Here is an 18,361-nt window from a genome sequence, read left to right on the forward strand (position 1 = left end):
TATATATATATCTGAATTGCCAGTATCACTACTCTTTGGGGCCAAAATTAAGTAAAGTAAGGGTTACCTGAACATGAGCACTGTGATACCAGGACAGTCAATGTGATGACCAAGGCAGCTAGTGACTCGCAGGCAAAGCTCATACCACATGAATATGCTGCCCAAAGGGACAGACAAAGCAGGTCCTTACAAGATCCCTTCACACTACTCAGAATGGCACAAAATTTAAGACTTACAAATTGTTTACCTCTGAAACTTTTCAGTTTAATAATTTTGGACCAAAGATAACTGAAATGGGAAAGTGAATAATTTGGGACTACTAGGAGCCTATTTCTGCACCTTATACATCAGGGGAGAAATGCAATTTGGACAATTTTTTTTTAATGTTTTTCCTTTGCCTTCAAGAAAGACGAGTGAGAAGACAAGAAACTTTGTAAATGGAAGCTCTCGTTTAAAAATTTTAAAACAGCAAATTAAAATTTGTTTCCTTAAAAAAAATTAAAATATCCTGTAGATTTCCTGTTTACTTCTGTTGGGGTTAAGATAACTTTTCTGGAAAGGGCTCTTTCTTACCTGTTGGGAAGCCCTTGGAACTCTCTCACCTTAGGAAGGTTAGTCTCTTTCCATTTCAAGCAGGTTGGGAGACGCAGTTTTACTGTTACATAGAAGGCAGAGTAGTAATCACCATCTCCAGGGTAAGGGCTACATTCACCAAGTGTAGAATTTGGCCACAATTGCCATGGGGAGAAGGAGCTGGTCACTAAAGTTTGCCCTCACCCCTCTAGGGAATGAAACTGGACACAGCTGAGTAGTCCTTTTTTATTCCTGACTTAAAGATTTCCCCACCCCCCACCCCTAGAATTGGTTACCCCAAGTGGGCAGCTGGTGTAAAAGCTTTGACGGGCCTCCCCAGGGCTATTTTTAATCTGGTATTTTCTACTGACAGATTTTCCACTGGGATAGCCCTTTGTCCAGAGAATTCACTCCAGCTGGGCAATCTGAGGACTCAGCTGATCTGAGGCAAAGGAGGTATTTTTAGTTGAGACTTGCCCAACTCAGGATTGTCACCTACTTTAGAACTCAGGGTGGGAGACACAAAACAAGAGAAGCAGGAGTGGCTTACTCTGAAGTTCCTTAGCAACCCCTGCAGAGCTTACTATTAGAGGACTCCTGTGTCCTGGTCAGGCAAGAGGCTGGCCTCTGGGTCTTCTCTAGCAATTGTGCAGCTCTCTCCTCATAGAGACCATGCACAGGGAGTTCCTCCCTCCCTCAGCATGCCAGGTATTATAAGAGAAGTTCCCCTCCTACTTGCCTGCTTCATCCGCATCACCTGGGACATGTTAGAAATGTGAATTATTGAATCCCACTCCAGACTTACTAAAATAGAAATTCCGACAGAGGGTCACAGCCACCCCTGTGAGATCAGACCCTCCAGGTGGTTTCCAAGTACTCTAGAGTTTAAGAATCACTGACCTAATCATATAGTCACCAACATTAATAAAAACCTGAACCCTACCAATCTCACATGGCAGTAATTATTTTTTAAAAAAATATTTTTAGATTTACCCCCCAAAATTGAGCAGACAGTAAAAAGCCAGTAATTTTTCTATCACACAATGTACCCTAAAGGGAAAACAAACAAAACAAAAAACTGTCTTCCGTGTTCATTCTGGAGTCACTGATAAGATATTGACTGAGGTTTGCTACCAAAGGCTGCAATTGAGCTTCAAGAAGAAATAGACCCCAGCACTAAGGGAGGATGGTATTAATACCCAGGAATCCCAAGAGCGACTGTCATTGTATGCTCTAAACCAAGCTGAGGTGAAGCAGCTGTACTTGTCTAAGATGATGTAGCTGGGAACCAATACCTTCTCAAAATGGTCTGGAAATGATGTTTGTATTAGTAATTATCAGTTTCCTATTGCTGTTATAGAAAATTACCACAGATTTAGTGGATTAAAACAACACACCTTTATTCTCTCAGTTCCAGACATCAGAAGCCTAAAATCAAGATCCTGGGGCTAAAGCTAAGGAATCATTAGGGCTGCTGCCATCAGAAGGCCATGATTTTCAGCTTGGAATAGCAGCCTATATTCCTTGTGTGGTCCCTTTCTGCATCTTCAAAACCCAATCTGTCACTCTGCATCCATCAACACATGGCTGTCTCCTACAACTCTGACCCTCCTTCCTCCTTCTTACAAGGATACTGTGATTATATCTGGCCCTCCCACATAACCCAGGATAATCTTCCCATCTCAGTTCTCAATTACATCTGCAAAGTTCCTTTGGCCATGTAAGTTAGCCTTCATAGGTCCTGGGATAAGAACTTGGTTATAGTTGGAAGGCCAAATTGACTCTGTAGTAGCCAACACCACACACACTAATAACATGGGGTTACTGAACACTTGAAATATAGCTCATTTGAATTTGAGTGTCCTATAAGAATACTGAAATTTAAAGATGTATTATGAAAAAATAAGGTAAAATATTTAATTAATAACATGTATACTGATTACATTTTAAATTATAAAAGCTGGATATATTCAATTATATAAAACATATTGTTAAAATTAAATTCATCTATTTATTTTTGCTTTCTCCAATGCAACTACTAAACAATTTTAAATTATATCTGTGTTTGATACTATATTTCTATTGGCTAATGCTGCCACAGACCATATATGAAGCAAGGTGACACTAATTTTGAATTGTTTTATTGTACCAGAACCCTTAAGGGAGCCTAGACTTTGAAAGCAATATTTCTTACTTTAATCTTCTCTGAGGAGAGCAAATAACTCCCCAGAATCCAGATTTCAAATCAAGAAGGATATTGTATTAGGGACATGCACAACTAAATTCTTCACCAGATAACAGTAACAGCAACAACAAAAATATATTTATCTAGCAAGTCGTGTTCTCTCAAAGCACTTTCATAAAGCATTCTTTCACTAAGTCCTCATCTCAACTCTGTGACAGGAATTGCTCCCACTTTTCAGGGAAAGAAACTGAGCCTAAGGGAGCCTAGGCAGTAGGTAATGAGCTAAGCCTTGAGCCCAGGGCCCTGTGCCTCTGCACTCGGGGCTACCAGGGCTATGGTTGGCTCAGGCTGAATGATATAATCAGGCTTACCCTACTCCCTGGATCTCTTACTTCCAAACTCCCTAATTTTCAGAGATCCCAGAATTCTCCTTCTTTACCTAAAAATTTGCTCCTTTGCCATTCATAGCACATTTTGTTATGTTTTTTATTTCTTAACTTTAAAAGTTAGGGGTGTGTGTCCTACCTAGATATTTAAAGAAGATTTTCATCTGTGTCAAACTCTTCCTTGGTGGCCCCCAACACACCTGAACCACCTGGAGGAGGACCACTGTGCCAATGATGGTTCCTATCCATTCTTTCCCCCACCTGCAAGCTGGTGTTCAGAATGTTCAGTTCTGACCCACAGCCTGAGAAGACATCTTCAGAGAAACCAGGGCTATGATGGTTTGAACTGCCTCCCAACTTTCCTCTGATTTTTCTTCTTTTGGGGTTGAAAGGTGATTTTACATTTTGGCAAAGTGTCCCTGGAATAAGAAGAGGGAAGCAAACATTGGGGTCAGTGAGTCTGCTTCTTATCCAGGCCATACTCCTGTGCCATCCTGTTCACCCCCCTTTCCTGACACAGAATTCCTAAATCCCTTGGAATTTCCTGAGTGATAGGCGGGAGAAGAGCACTTTTCATTCATGAGGTGATCCTTGGATACTCCATGGTCCCTAATAGCTTCGGGATGGGGGTTGATTTCCAGAAAGTTCAAGCCTTGATTAGAAGCCTTCAGCTTTCAACCCCATTGAGAGAAGGGGAGCAGGGGATTGGAATAATAACCCACATGACAATGCAATTAAACTTCCACAGAACCCTAAATGTTGCAATTTGGAGAGTTATGAATTGGTCCACACATCCACATGCAGGAGGGGGTGCACACCAATGCAATGGGGACAAAAGATCCTACCCTCAGGACACATGTGGACCTTGCATACGTCTTCATCTGCCTGTCCATGTGTATCCTTTGTCATAAACCAGTAAACTTAAGCGAAATGATTTCTTGAGTTCTGTGAGCCATTTTAGCAAATTACCAGACCTGAAAGGGGGTTTTGGGAGACCTGATTTATAGCTGGTCAGACCGAAATCCAGGTGGCTTGGGACCTGCTGCTAGTGGTATCTGAAATGGAAGCAGTCTTGTGGGACTGAGCCCTTTAACCTGTGGGATGTGACACTATCCCTGGGTAAACAGTGTCAGAATTAAATAGAAGTGCTAGACACCTCGTTGGTATGAGGGGGACGGAGAAGAGTGGAAAGACACCATGCATCTGGCAACAGAGGGAAGGGACAGGCAGCTCTTCAACTGGCAGAAAGACAGGAGAAGAAGGAAGCAAAGAATACAATATCCCAATTATTTTTCTCTGCTGCATTAAAATTACAGCTTTCGGATCTATAAAGATCCAACAGCTTCAGTTTACACACGAGAAAACCAGGATCAAGAAGGTTAACTGACTTCTATAAAATCTCCCAGCACTTTAGTATCCATTTAGTGTTCAACTCCCATTTCCCATTTCTTGACTTGGATCAAATTGTTTTTAAGGTTCACAGGGAAATATCAGGTACATCAGTGTAGCTTTGATTTCCAAACCACGCTACCAAAGAGTGGCATCTGGGTTGCAGGATAAAGCTCTGAAATAGGCAGACAAAGGTGAAAATCATGTACTGTCAAAATAATCCTTGAAAATTCTTAGGAAAGTGTCACATTGGAGACCAATGTAACTTCTGTCAATAAATCGCACATGGTGGGTTTTCCAGAAATGAAACAGACTTTTCTTTTCATCTGGGCATTAGATTAATTAATTGGCTTGAGGCTAAAGGACAAAAAGACACAGCTCTTTAGCACAGGATCACATGTAGAGTCACACACAAGACGGATGCATACAAAGATGTCAGGGTTTTGAAACTAACAGCAGATCCCTCTCTCTCTTCTGTTCTCACTCCAGGACACTGGGTGGCATGCAGGGAGAACATTCATGTTATTTACACAGTTAACCCTCTTCCCTGCCCTCCTGGTGTAGGGTTTTATTGCTTAGTTAGAACTAAGCTTGACAAGTACAGAAATCCTTGTTTTTTCACCCATGCAGCCCTGAGTCCCTAGTGCCATGCCTGGCACATTAATGTTTGTCAAATGAGTGGATGACTCTATTCCTCTTTTTGTCCAGACTGTGAATGCTTAGAAGTGAAGGTTATTTAGGTCTAGCATGTGGCTTGCACCTCTTGGGGAGTTGTGGTTCCCTGGCCAGAAAAATTCACACTGAACTATTCATTAAGAGATCATCACCACTCCAGGGATAAATGGTACTTATGCAGAATGACACCTTCATGCCATTTGGAGATTCGTAGCTGCAGAAGGACTTTTCCTTAAACTTCCCCCAAGCTTTGGAAACAGAAGGTACTCTTCAAATGCTGTCAACCTAAAGGGTCAATGGGGCCTTGGGCTAAGTGAGTACAAATGGGTAGTACCAAAAGGGTCTTTGTAATTCATCTTTACATTTTCTATCCTTCCCCTGGTGGCTCATTGGCCCTTTTCCCACACATGTCTTCTTGAGCCTCTTACAGAGTTTCAGTGCTGATATTGAATGGCAAGATGGATCACCTGCAGGACCTCCCTGGATCCCAAACCAGTCCAAAACAGTCTTTGACATGAGTTTGTCACCACCAGTTCTGATGGTTTGAACATGTAGAAAAGTACCACAGGAGTATATTCAAACAGCTGCTGTAAAATGAACTGCTTGGGGCCACTGCCAGTAGGCTGAAAGGAAGACATAAGTTTTGGACACTGGGTACCCTTCAGCAGAGCCCTGAGCCGAGCCAACGCTGCTGTGGAATGTTTAAAAACGAGGCAGACTGAGCAGACAGTGCTCTGGGATATTGATGACTCTTTCTGAGTAAGGAAAAAAAGGTAGAGAGACTGAAGATAGGATTGAGAATAGTGACAACTTGGGAAAGAGCCTCTGATTGAGCAAGTCAAAGGTGAATCACTCCATGTATCCACACCTTGGTAGAAAACTCACACTACCAGAATATAATCTCTCAACCTGCACAGTGATTCAATAATGGGCATTATGGAATAAACTCTTAAGAGGTAAAAAAAAAAAAAATCGAGGTGAGGAAAGGATGAGGTCATACTGGATCAGAGTCATAAATCTAATATGGCCAAGGGAGCTATAGCAAGAGGAGAGAACACAGAAAAACACAAAGAAGATAGTCACATGACAAAGGAGGCAGAGATTGGAGAGATACATCTGCAAACCAAGAAATACCAAGGATTCACCACCAGAAGCAAAGAAGGTTGGGGGAAAGATTATGCTCTCCAGCCTTTAAAGGGAGCAAGATCCTACTAACATCCTGATTTTGAATTTGTAATCTCCAAAACTGACAACAAACAAATTTCTGTGGTTTGAAGCCACTCATTTCATGGTCATTTGTTACAGCAGCCCTAGGAAATTAATACAGCATCTATATATCTTAACTAGTTCCAAATATATCTCTATATAGTCATTATTCACAGTTAATAGGAACCAACAGTATGTCAGGCACTCGTCTAGCAATGAACAAAAATATTGAAAAATCTCTGCCCTTAGGGACTTATATTACATAGGAAGACAGAGAAAACAGTCCAAATAAAGAAGCAAAATATATAGTTTGTCAAATGGTGTTCAATTTAGGAAGAGGTCCTACAGAGTGCGGTGGAATATTAGGTTTTAAATCTGAATAAATTTAACACTTTTAGTGGATTTAACTCGAAGTATGAACTTAGTATTCTAGCACTCTCATTCTTATAAAAATCGTTACAAGCCATAAGGGTATATATGGGGAGAAGTGATTTTTCCCTCTATTATATCAGAGTTTCTGCTCTGAAACCTGGAAAACCATCAATTATAAAGCTCATTGGGAATGGAAAAAAGCAAACCATCAGAAAAACTCATCAAAGCCCTAAGAAGAGTATTTCAAAGGATTCTGTGATTAATCCATACTTGTTGGCTGATTTATTAATTAATCTAGTCAGCAAATACTGCCACGGTGTAAAAATCCTCAACAAAACAGAAATGATTCTGCTATGCAAAACCACTCCTTAATAGAAAAAGAAGCAAAGAGAAGTGCTGGACAGGAAACTTTTAATTACCCTAGAGTCTCATTAAAAAAGAAAGCTCATTCAATGAAGGGGCTATTCTATCTGTGCTGTCCTATACAGTAACCGCTGGCCAAATGTGATTACTGACCACCTGAAATGTGCTCAGGGAGACAGAGAACTGAATTTTTAATTTGATTTAATTTGATTAATGTAAATTTACATAACCACATGTGCCTGGCAGCTCCTTTATTATATAGAAAAGGTTTAGAATCACAGGAATCTGATTATGGAAAAAAAGGTCTGGGAAGTCTCCTCACTGAATCTGAGATGGGACCAGCTCCTCAAATAAAAACAGGTTAGGGACCAAATAGCCAAAGCCATTTTGATCAAAAAAAAAAAACAAAAAACGGGAGGCATCACATCATATAATTTCAAAATATATTACAAAGCAACAGTAATAAAAAAATCTAGTACTGGCATAAAGACAGACATATGAACTAATGGAACAGAATAGAGAGCCTGAAAATAAAACCAGGCAGGCAGATATATAGATAGATAGATAGATAGATAGATAGATATCTCCATATCCATCTGATCTTTGAGAGGAGTGCTCAGAATACACAAGGGGAAAAGATAGTTTCTTCAACAAATGGTATTGGAAAAACTGAATAGCCCCATGCAATAGAATAAAATTGAACCTTTATCTCACATCATTCACAGAACCCAAATAAAAAGTAGATTAAGGACTTGAAGATTAAGATCTGAAACCATAAAACTCATGGAAGTAAACAGAGGAAAATCTTTCTGGCATTGGCAGTTGCAATAATTTCTTGGATATAACACCAAAACCACGAGCAACAAAAGCAAAAATGGACAAGTAAAACAAACTCAAACTAAAAAGCTTCTGCACTGCAGAGGAAACAACCAACAAAACAAAAAGTCAGCTAGAGACTGGGAGTAAATATTTACAGATCATATATCTGAAAAAGGGCTAATTTCCAAAATCTATAAGGAAACCCTATAACTCAATAGCGAAAATAAACAAATAAATAAATAATTTTAAAATGGGTAAAAAGCCTGGATACACATTTTCCCAATGAAATCAGACAAATGGACAACAGGTATGTGAAAATTTACTCAGTGTCACTAACAATCAGGGAAATGAAAATAAAAACCACAATGAAGCTGGGGTGCTGGGGTTCCTGTCTATAATCCCAGTGACTCAGGAGGCTAAAGCAGAAGGATCACAAGTATGAAGACAGCCTGGGCAACTTAGCAAGGCCCTAAGCAATTTAGTGAGACCCTGTCTCAAAATAAATATAAAAAGAGTTGGGGATGTGGCTCAGTGGTAAAGTGCCCCTAAGTTCAATCTCCAGCCAAAAAAAATTTAAAAATAGGACTACTTTTATATGATCCAGCAATCCCACTTCTGGATATATAACCAAAGGAGTTAAAAGTAGGACCTTGAAGAAATGTTTGCATTCCCTTCTTCATTACAGCATTATTCACAATAGCCAAGACATGGAAGCAGCCTAAATGCTCTTTGATGGATGGATGAAGAAAATATGGTATACACATACAATGTAATTACTAAGCCTTAAAAAAAAAAGAAGGAAATCTGCCATTCCCAACAAGGTGGTTGAATCTGGGAGCCATTATGCTAAATGAAATAAACCAGACACAGAAGGACAAATACTGCATGATCTCACTAATACAAGAAATCTGAGTCAAATCCATATAAACAGAGAGTAGAATGGCAGTTGCCTGGGGAAGTGGGAAAGGGGAAGACACTGGAAAATGAATGTAAAAGTTTGGTAATGCAAGATGAATGAGTCCTAGAGATCTATTACCTAGCAGACCTACCTGTAGTTTACTGTATAATTAAAATTTTACAAGAGAATAGATCTTCTGCTAAGTGTGTATATACCTAATAATAACAATAAAACGGGAGCAGAAGTAATCTTTTGGGAGTGATGAATGTTTTTGGCAATGACTTCACAGACATATACATATTCCAAACTCATCAAGTTGTATTTATGAAATATATACAGTCTTTTATTTGTGAATACATCAATAAAGTCATTGTAGGAAAAAAAGATTAGAGAGCCTTCACAGAAAGGATATAGAATAGACACCTATTACATACCTCCAGTACATATGTATATCTTTAATCCACACAGTATCCTTACAGGTGATCAATAGTATCATCCCTACTTTCTGATAGAGGAAACTGAGGCTCAACAAGATTATTTGAGTGGCCTAGAGCCTTTCAGCTTTTAAGGAGTAGAACCAGAGGTCTAACACCAAAGCCTGCACTCTTCCTACTAGGGCATAGCATCTATGGTGCACTTGAGATTTTCTTCCATTTCCCTCCTCTCTAAATAGTACTACAAAAATTGTGTGTGTGTGTGTGTGTGTGTGTATTCTGAGAAACAAGCAGGTCTGGGGCTACTTGAATGCTTAGTGTGGATCTAGTGAGCTGTACAAACCAGTATCCTTTAGCCAAACTGTACCGTTTTCCATCTGGTCAGGTAAAGCGGAATGTCAGAAACAGTGATGGGGCAGAGGAGGCATGAATTCCTTCTTGCTAAATAACTTAGTAGGGTAGAAGTGGCAGGTTAAATAAACCTTCCTCCCTTGGAAATACTCAGCAAGATTTGGTGTTACAGCTCTCCTGGTTCCCAGGGAGCTCTCATTACATGGGCTTTAGAGATATGCAGAAATCCTAAGGGCACATATCTTTGTATTTAAGGAGGCTGGAGGTGAAGGCAAGAGGAAAAATGAGGAACAAGACACCTCATTACCAGTGAGATTTGAAACTACAGGTTGTAGAAAGGGACTGTGTTACCCCTCTGGAGACAGGGGGCTGCTCAACTCCTTCCCCAACTTCCTGTCTGTCTCATCCTATCCTGGCAAGGAACTTTCAGGAAAGAGCTCTCTACCCCCTGAAAAAAAGCTTTACAGTATATTGTGGTTTTGAGATTTATGTGATTCCACAAAAATGGAATAACTTTTAAAATAGTTCATCCTAGTGAAACCTTTAGTATCCTGGGTAGGAGTCTGTGGAAAACCTAACTGCTCACATGACCTCTCTCACATATCTACACAGACACCTAGTCTAAATTTCAAAAATCCAGGAAACTGATTTAGGGGACTGATTTTGTACCCATTCTCACACAGTAAAACTATTGGGATCCTACTAAATGCAAACAAACAGGTGAATGTTGGTGATAATGACACTGTGACCAAGGGGTGAAAAAGCATGGTGTCTTTTCATTCTCTTGTGTTAGTCCAAAATTAATGTTTATAGCATTAAAACATTACTCCTGGAACCCAGGAGTTCCAGCACTTTAATTTCAAAACTTTCTACTAAAATAGACAACAATCACCCATGAGTCCTCTTCATTCCCTTTTTGGCAGAGGTCTTAGGTTGTTTCGCAGAGTTTTGCTTCCATCAGAAAATTACTCCAAATTTTTTAAATGAAATAAAAACTATAAACCACAAATATGCATATAGAAGTTGTTGAAGTCTTGTACAGAAGTTGGTTTTTGCAGCGCATTGTATTCACAAGTTTCCTGCAAGAGGAAAACTCTCCACTTTTTGAATTGCTGGGACAGCGTCCCCTCCCAAACTCCCCGCCCAAGTCCATGGGAAGTCGTGCAAAAAGCGCCTGCACTGCCATCCACCGGCCTCAAGAGTATGACACCAGGACAGGGGCGCCCGCGGCGACGCTGAGGGACTGAGTTCCAGTAGGATCCTACAGGACACCACCCCTCCCCCGCTCGCCCAGCCCGAGGTGTCTGCGGGAAGAGACACCCCTCCGGACTCTGCCCAGCTGGAAGTCTAACAGTAGCGAGCGGATTATGGGGCCCTATTGACGCCAAAGAATGGGTGTTGTAAATTAGACTTAGTTCCTGGAGGTTCAGGCCAGTGGGCAGCATCCGTAGTGCCCTTCTTTTTATTTCCCTTCCCGAACCTGGGGCAATGTTGTCCCTTCCCAAGACAGGATCTGAGCGTGCAAATCCTAGAGCTTTGAACCTACGCCTCCCGGCGGCCAGCGCAGGATGTGCCTAGGCGAGTACCCGCGGGAGAGAAAGTTTGTATGCAGGGAACTCAGGAGTTCCAGCACTCCGAAAGTGAGGCGTTGTGGGATGTTGCCACTCAGGATGATCCCGGGGCACACTGGTCGCCAGGGAACCGTGCGCATGTGCTGGTTGTAAAAGAGACAGACACCTAGGCGCGCGCAATTCAGAGAGGAGGCTTACGTCTGGGGCAAGCAAGGCTGCCGCGCAGTCCTTCCAGCTACCGGATGCCTGAAACGAGGGTGCAGAGAGCAAGCCGTGGATCCCAGAGGGGCTGGTTCCGACGGCTCCACCCGCAGCCTCCCCAAGCGCCGGTGTGCGGCTGAGTCCACTGGATGTGCCGCCGGCGCCTGGCGGAAGAGGGACTCTGTAGGAGAGGTAGCAGAGCCCCTGGCAAGCAGAGCGGGATCTCCGGACCGAGCCAACTCGAAAGGACACCCTGCCCATGACCCTGGAGAGTCTCAGAGGCAAGGCAAGTGGTCCGCGTGCCCCAGTACTAGCTGCAAGGCGCTGAGCGCAGCACTGAGAAAGACAGAGCTCACCGACGGCCGGGGAAGGAGGTGGTACCCGGGGGAAGGAGGGGACTGCGGCGGGAAGGGTTGACCCTGAATTCACCTGGACTCGAAGGCCACCGGACCTCTCTTCGGCCGGAGCGTGGATCGTGGATCCTACCGGCTTTGGGACCCCAGCTCGGCGGTAGCGCTCTTCCAGAGCGAGGGCAGGGGACCGTTTCGTGAACATGTCTCGCTTATTCCTCTGTCCACTCTTATCTTGATCGCTTTTCTCTCTTCTATGTGTCCCTGGGAGAGGCACTACAGATGCCTTTCTCCTTACTCAGGAAGAGACAAGTTGTACTTCAAGGGACAGGAGTCCCATGTTTTGTCGGTTCGACAAATCCCACCCGCGGACCACTCCCTCCCTTCACTCTGGGTCCTACCCATAATAACCCTTAATGACAGATCCTCCATATACCCCCCTCCCCCCTACACACACCCTTGCATTCAAAGAAGTTATTCATCAGAGGCAGAGGGAAAGCCAAGGGTCTGCTAATCTCCCCAGGAAAACTTACACTCCCCAGGACAGCAGAAAAGGACATGGTGATTAAGTCTGGGATGTCAGAGTGGTTGGGAGGAAAAGGGTTACTTTTCTCCATGTTCTTATCACATCCTAGACCACTTCCTTTTAGCCAGAAGGTAGTCAAGCAAAAATCAGAAAACTGCATCCACTGACAATATCAAGCTTGTTATCTTAAAAAAAGATGTAACCTTTGGAAAGCAACTATTATTTGCATTATACAAATGGAAATTTGCCTTGTTACAGGTTTAGTGAAGAAACTGCCTTTGCTGAGGGCTCAGGGACACGGGAGAACCCCAACCTGCTTCATAAACTACCTATGGGATTTCTTGCCATAGTATCCAGAGGCTGAACCAAGAAACCAACAAATCCTGCCTGTCGTGAACAAGCAACCAGTTTTCCTATAAGGCAGCACCAAAGAGATCACTGGAGATATTCACAACGGGAGGGAGACAGACTTCATTGAGTTTTTCTTAGAAATAACTATCCACTTTCAGCCAGGATCTTATGAAAATTTCAAAAATTACTCATGAGGTTATTTATTAAACTTATTTTCATTATTTAAAGGAGGCCATGTTTAGTCAACAACATATATTAGGCACCTGCTCCTTTAGTATTATTTCTAGGGGGAAAAGGGTATATGCATTAGAAAATTTGGGGTGAAACTGGTATTTTGTTCCTAAAATGAGATGTGACGGTTGGAACACTGATCCCACGCTATTCTAACATGAGATTCAGAATACAGTATCTAACAAGTTTATCATAACTTACAAAAATTAGGCTCTTAGTACTTGGCAGGCTATGTCCTAAGCACTTCGCATGCATTCTACTTACATTCACTTATTTTACTTCTACCAAACACTTTGAAGTAGGTGCTATCACTACCTTTATTTTAGAGATGAAATAGCAGAAACCAGCCTAACATTATATAGCTAGCAAGTAGCTGAACTGGGATTCCCCAGAGGCAGTGTGATTTCAGGATTGAGCTCTTCCTAATAGAGATTCTGCCTCATCAAGCACTATCACCACAGGGGTGCTTGCCTGAGAATCAAGAGCCTAGGAGATTCATCTGTCATCTCCAACGTGAGCAAGTCCCAGTCTTTCTAGGCCACAGTTAACTCAGTTTATGAGCTAAGCATTGATTGGATTCAATCACCAAGGTTTCTTACAGGCATGCTGAAGCCATGTGAGTTTCTATTTCATCTCCTTTCTTTTCCACTTTCTGCCCTCTGGTGGAGGTGCTACAGAAACTAGTGAAGTAAAGTAGCTAAATCAAGGGACTTGAGAGGGTAGATCAGTCTCCCTGGTTCTTGCACCACTACAGTGTTCCCCTCAGAACTAAAGCATATCACACCAATAGTATAAATTGTGTATTCCTTAAACATAAACATGGAGAAGCCAACCAGTTCTACTTACCAATAGCACCAGAAAGAGTGTTTGAGATAGGTATTCTTTGCATGATGGTAATGATATAAAATCTATTTTTATTTTCTTTGTATCAAACTTTTGTAAAGAATCAAAATATTAGAAGTTCATAACATATTCTGCTCGCACAGTAATCCTGAATGACCTATTAATTATTCCTGTGTAAAAATTTTTGATACATTTGCATTTCAACTTTTTTTTAAAGTGATAACCATCATCCAGTTTCTTGATATACTTTAAATTTTACAAAAAGAAACATTTCTGGCCCTTTGAATTTTTTTTTTGTTCTAATATTCCAAGCATACATCCAACTAGTTTGATCATTTTGAAGGAAAAAAACACATTAAACACTAAAGGGAAGACATACCCACAACTACCATAATATTTTCTTGTCCAGTGAAACATTCATCATATGATAAAGTAACTTGTGTAGATGTTCTGTTTGCTGTTCCTAATATTTCTGGCATATCAATCCCCTACTCTAATAGTCACTGGGAAGAAAGTAACAAGAACCAGCCTTGTAGGAAATTCCCAAGAAATTTTATTTTTAGCAGTCTGATACATTCACCGCTACACTGGAGACACATACTGCAATTTGACTGCTTAAATGTTCTTACCTTTGGTCAGCACCTGCCTGGTCCTCCCAGGGATAGTGCACCCTTAGAGACAGTGACCACACAAACAAAAAAGTGAGATGCCTCCCTCAGTGCGCAATAGATTTTTTTCTGATTTGGGGTCCAATTTTCTTTTCTTTTTTTTAGTTGTAATGGACACTATCTTTATTTATTTATTTTTATGTGGTGCCGAGGATCGAACCCAATGCCTCACACTCGTGAGGCAGGCGCTCTACCACTGAGCTACAGCCCAGCTCCTGGGGTCCATTTTTCAAGAGAAATCTTACAGTTATGACATTAAGACACATTCATCATTATAAGACTTTTTAAAGCACTATGTGCCAAGCACTTCACCAAGTGACATATAGTTTGTTTCTAATTCTTGAAACAAATTTAATGTTCTCTATTATAAGAATTAGCCTACCTCATAAAACTTATGGAGATTCAATAAATATTTAAAATATTTTTTTAAAAAGTGCAAATACATAATAGCTAAAACATATTGTGAAGCACACTCTTCATTACTTCCTGTCACCATTTTACAGAACAGGAAACTTAAGCTTACAGAATATAAATAACTTGCCTAAGACCTCACAACTAGGAAGTGGTAGAACCATAATTGGAGCCCAAGTAATCTGGGACAACAGATTAATTAACCCCTACCTCTGTAGCACAGTTATTAAGATGATGGAAATGTCCAAGGAGTTTACAGCCTAGAATTACTCTGTGAATTCATTCATTCATCTAAGAAACATTTGTTTAGCAATGTAATGAGTTAGTACCCCAACTCCCTCAAAAGATCAGTGCACCAGACTCTCAGAATGTGACCTTCCTTGTTTGGAAATAGTCTTTGCACATGAATGATAAAATCATACTAGAACAAAATGGGCCCCAAATCCAAGGACCATGTCCTTATAAGGCAAAAAAGAACACAGATATCAAGAAGGCAATGTGAAGATGGAGGCATAGTGTGCAGTTATGCATCTAGAAGCCAAGAAATGCCAGAAATTAATACACACTACAGGAGAGGCATGAGACAGTTTCTCCCTCAGGGAATCCAAAGGAACCAACTGGCTGACTCCTTCTGGGCTTCAGGCCTTCTGCACTGTGAGAGAATAAAGTTCTGCTTTTTAAAACACACACACACACACACACACACACATACACACACACAGTAGTTATTTGCTATGGTAGCCTTAGGAAACTAATACCGACATTAACTGTGTAACTAGGCACAGTTCCCCACTCCATGGTTATAGCAATAAATAATACTGTACTCCTGCCCTTGTGGAGCTTACATTCTAGTGAAGGAGATAAGTAATAAGCAAATACATAAGAACAGGTACTCTTTAGTGCAATCAGAGGAAATACCATAAAACAGAGGTCAGCCAGATGAGGGTGATAAGAGTGAGGGTGAGTGAATCTCTCCAGGTGTGTTTTAACCTGAATCTGGATTGTGGAATTCCATGATATGCGTGAATTTTTTATAGTTCCATTTAAATACATATCTCATTCCTAATGAGAAAGAAAACTTAACAAGTACAGAAGCTCAGCAAACAATTGACCTAATCTCACTCAATATACCAAGATTCTAAAATACATGAAAACGGTTTCCCAGATGGATAACTGGTCTCTCGTCTCTTAAAAAGTCTCTAGAAAGCACTGGGGCTCCCAGTTCCTGGCATTACTCCTAAATTTGTATCTCTTCCAGGAGGTGATAGCCAATTCACTGCTTCTTCCTCATTCCAGGACTCGAGACCCAAGGTTAGGTGGATCTAATCAATAGAGGGCAATATTCACAAGCCAAAGGGGGGACAGCTATCTCACAACAATTCTAGCTTTAGAGCTAACCACCTCTTACTTCCCCAGAGATGTGCACAGGTTAAAACAGCTGGGGCAGTATCCTAGGTCCCCACAAATTTCTCTGGCAGCTTTCCCCCCTTAAGATCTTGTCTCTCTTGGGCTGGGGTTATGGCTCAGCAGTAGCTCACCTAGCACATGCCCAGGCGCTGGGTTCGATCCTCAGTACCGCTTAAAAATAAATAAAACAAAGGTATTGTGTCCAACTACAACTAAAAAATGTTTTTTTAAGAAAAGATCCTGTCTCTTTACTCCCCCAGATCTGATCACAGAAATGTTGGCTCCTGCTGTAAATTTAGTGTTCTTGATTCAACACTCAACTAATCAATTATTCTTCTATAGATCAGAGTGTCATCCACTGTGTTAGTAATTTTGATTGAAAAAGGCTTGATGTGGGAGCTCGGGTTGTGGCTCAGTGGAAGAGCACTTGTCTAGCATGTGTGAGGCACTGGGTTTGATTCTCAGGACCACATAGAAAAATAAAATAAATAAAATACAGGTCCATCAACAATTAAAAAAAAAAAAAGGCTGGATTGCCGCGACCCCTCGCCGGCAAGGGAAAACACGACACAGGATTCTTCTTTCAGCAGTTTATTCAGGCCTTGATTCATGTATCATCTTCTAGTGACCCGTCGCCGAGCGCCCAAGCACAGCTTAATAAAGCCTCCAGCATACCAATCTTAAGCTGCCACGTGGACCTTTCTCATAGGGTGGTAAGGGATTGCGTGCCAATTCTCCATATTAGGAGTTGTTTATCACAGGCCACAGTGGAAGCCGGCGCCATCTTCTAATGGCGGCCACGGTCCAATTAGAACGGCTCACCACACTGGATGAAGCCCAAAGGTCCCAAAGCCTAATAGAAAGTCACCTATCACAATGAGCTGATGATTGCACAGAAGTTTCTTTCTACTGCTATCTACTATCTTATTATTGCTATCTTAACCTGGCTTACTTGGTTTTCTGCTTAGGTAAAGGGACCTACAGCACAGATTATATGAGGGTGGAGTCTTCTACTATATTCACTGTACCAAGCATCTACACAAAAACATTTCTTGAAAAGAAATGAAAATTTAAAAGTAAATCTCTCCATACTTGGTCTTAAAATTCTTACAAGTAGCCAGGTGCAGTGGTGCATGCCTGTAATCCCAGCAGCTCAAGAGGCTGAGGCAGGAGGATGGTAAGTTCAAAGCCAGCTTCAGCAAAAGTGAGGTACTAACCAACTCAGTGAGACCCTGTCTCTAAATAAAATACAAAATAGATCTGGGATGTGGCTCAGTGGTGGAGTAGCCCTGCGTTCAATTACCGGTACCCCTGCCCCTCCCCACCAAAAATTCTTACAGGTCATCTCTAAACAACTACTAGACTCTCATCTATATTTAAAAGTTTTAACAGCTGTAGTTATAAAGTTCATAGATTATAAACTCTTTAAAAAAAAGCAATATATTAAATGCTGTGTTTCAATAGTTTCTTTGGTAATTTCAGTAATAAGTACACTATTTATTGGAGGTTATTTAAATTTAATTTAGATGTGAATAGTATATTAATTGAAATACAAACAATAGGTACTGGAGATCTCTAAGTTTTAAACTGAAAATCTTGAACATTTTGATATGCATTCTGCAAATTTAAAATAATAAGCTAAAAACTCAGTTTTCACATTATGTATTATGTATAGAACATATTACATTCTGTTAATGCCACAACGTAAGTAAGAAAATAAGACCAACATATTCACAATTTTATCTAGGCCATTCTTAGAGGCTATTTGATAACTTTTTCCATTCCTTCTTTAATTGGTTCAGATTGAAGCAAAAAGGACAATGTGTACTGCTTTATTTCTCTCAGAACAAATTAGCATTAAGTATTTAAATGATTTAACTTCCCTTTGACCTTAAAGAACATAATTTACTTCCTCCTTCCTGATTCAATCCACTTCAGCTCATCATGCAGTGGTTTCTGCAGATCTTCCTGCCACTCATTCAGGACAAAGGGGAAGCCATAGGAACTGAAGTCAAGCATCACTGTTTGAATTAGAGCACAATATCCTCACTCATCTTCCTCCCCACTTTTACTCTTGCCCTACCCTGTTATAGTCCTTTCATACACAGAAGCCAGCAATCGCAAAAAAAAAAAAAAAAAAAAAAAAAAAAA

At 41.0% G+C, this 18,361-nt stretch overlaps 1 protein-coding gene and 1 long non-coding RNA gene across 3 annotated transcripts in view; one reads left to right on the forward strand and one right to left on the reverse strand.

The window, feature by feature from the left end:
* Corin (corin, serine peptidase) overlaps positions 1-12,349 on the reverse strand; it is a 256,203-nt gene extending 243,854 nt beyond the window's left edge. The window contains exon 1 of one of the 2 annotated variants that reach the window (XM_048784434.1): positions 11,853-12,349. In XM_048784434.1, coding sequence (XP_048640391.1) covers positions 11,853-11,978 — 126 coding nt within the window. In that variant the 5' untranslated portion in view covers positions 11,979-12,349. Of the gene's footprint in view, positions 1-11,420 lie in introns of both variants that reach the window. The other variant, XM_048784433.1, reaches the window with a different exon arrangement.
* On the forward strand, positions 12,298-14,170 carry LOC125610966. The gene is made up of 2 exons (XR_007341074.1): positions 12,298-12,430; positions 12,558-14,170. It is a non-coding gene; the product is annotated as an uncharacterized LOC125610966 (long non-coding RNA).
* Positions 14,171-18,361: the final 4,191 nt, after the last annotated feature.

This window comes from Marmota marmota, unplaced genomic scaffold (genome assembly GCF_001458135.2).
Source record: "Marmota marmota marmota unplaced genomic scaffold, marMar, whole genome shotgun sequence".
Lineage (NCBI taxonomy): Eukaryota > Metazoa > Chordata > Mammalia > Rodentia > Sciuridae > Marmota > Marmota marmota.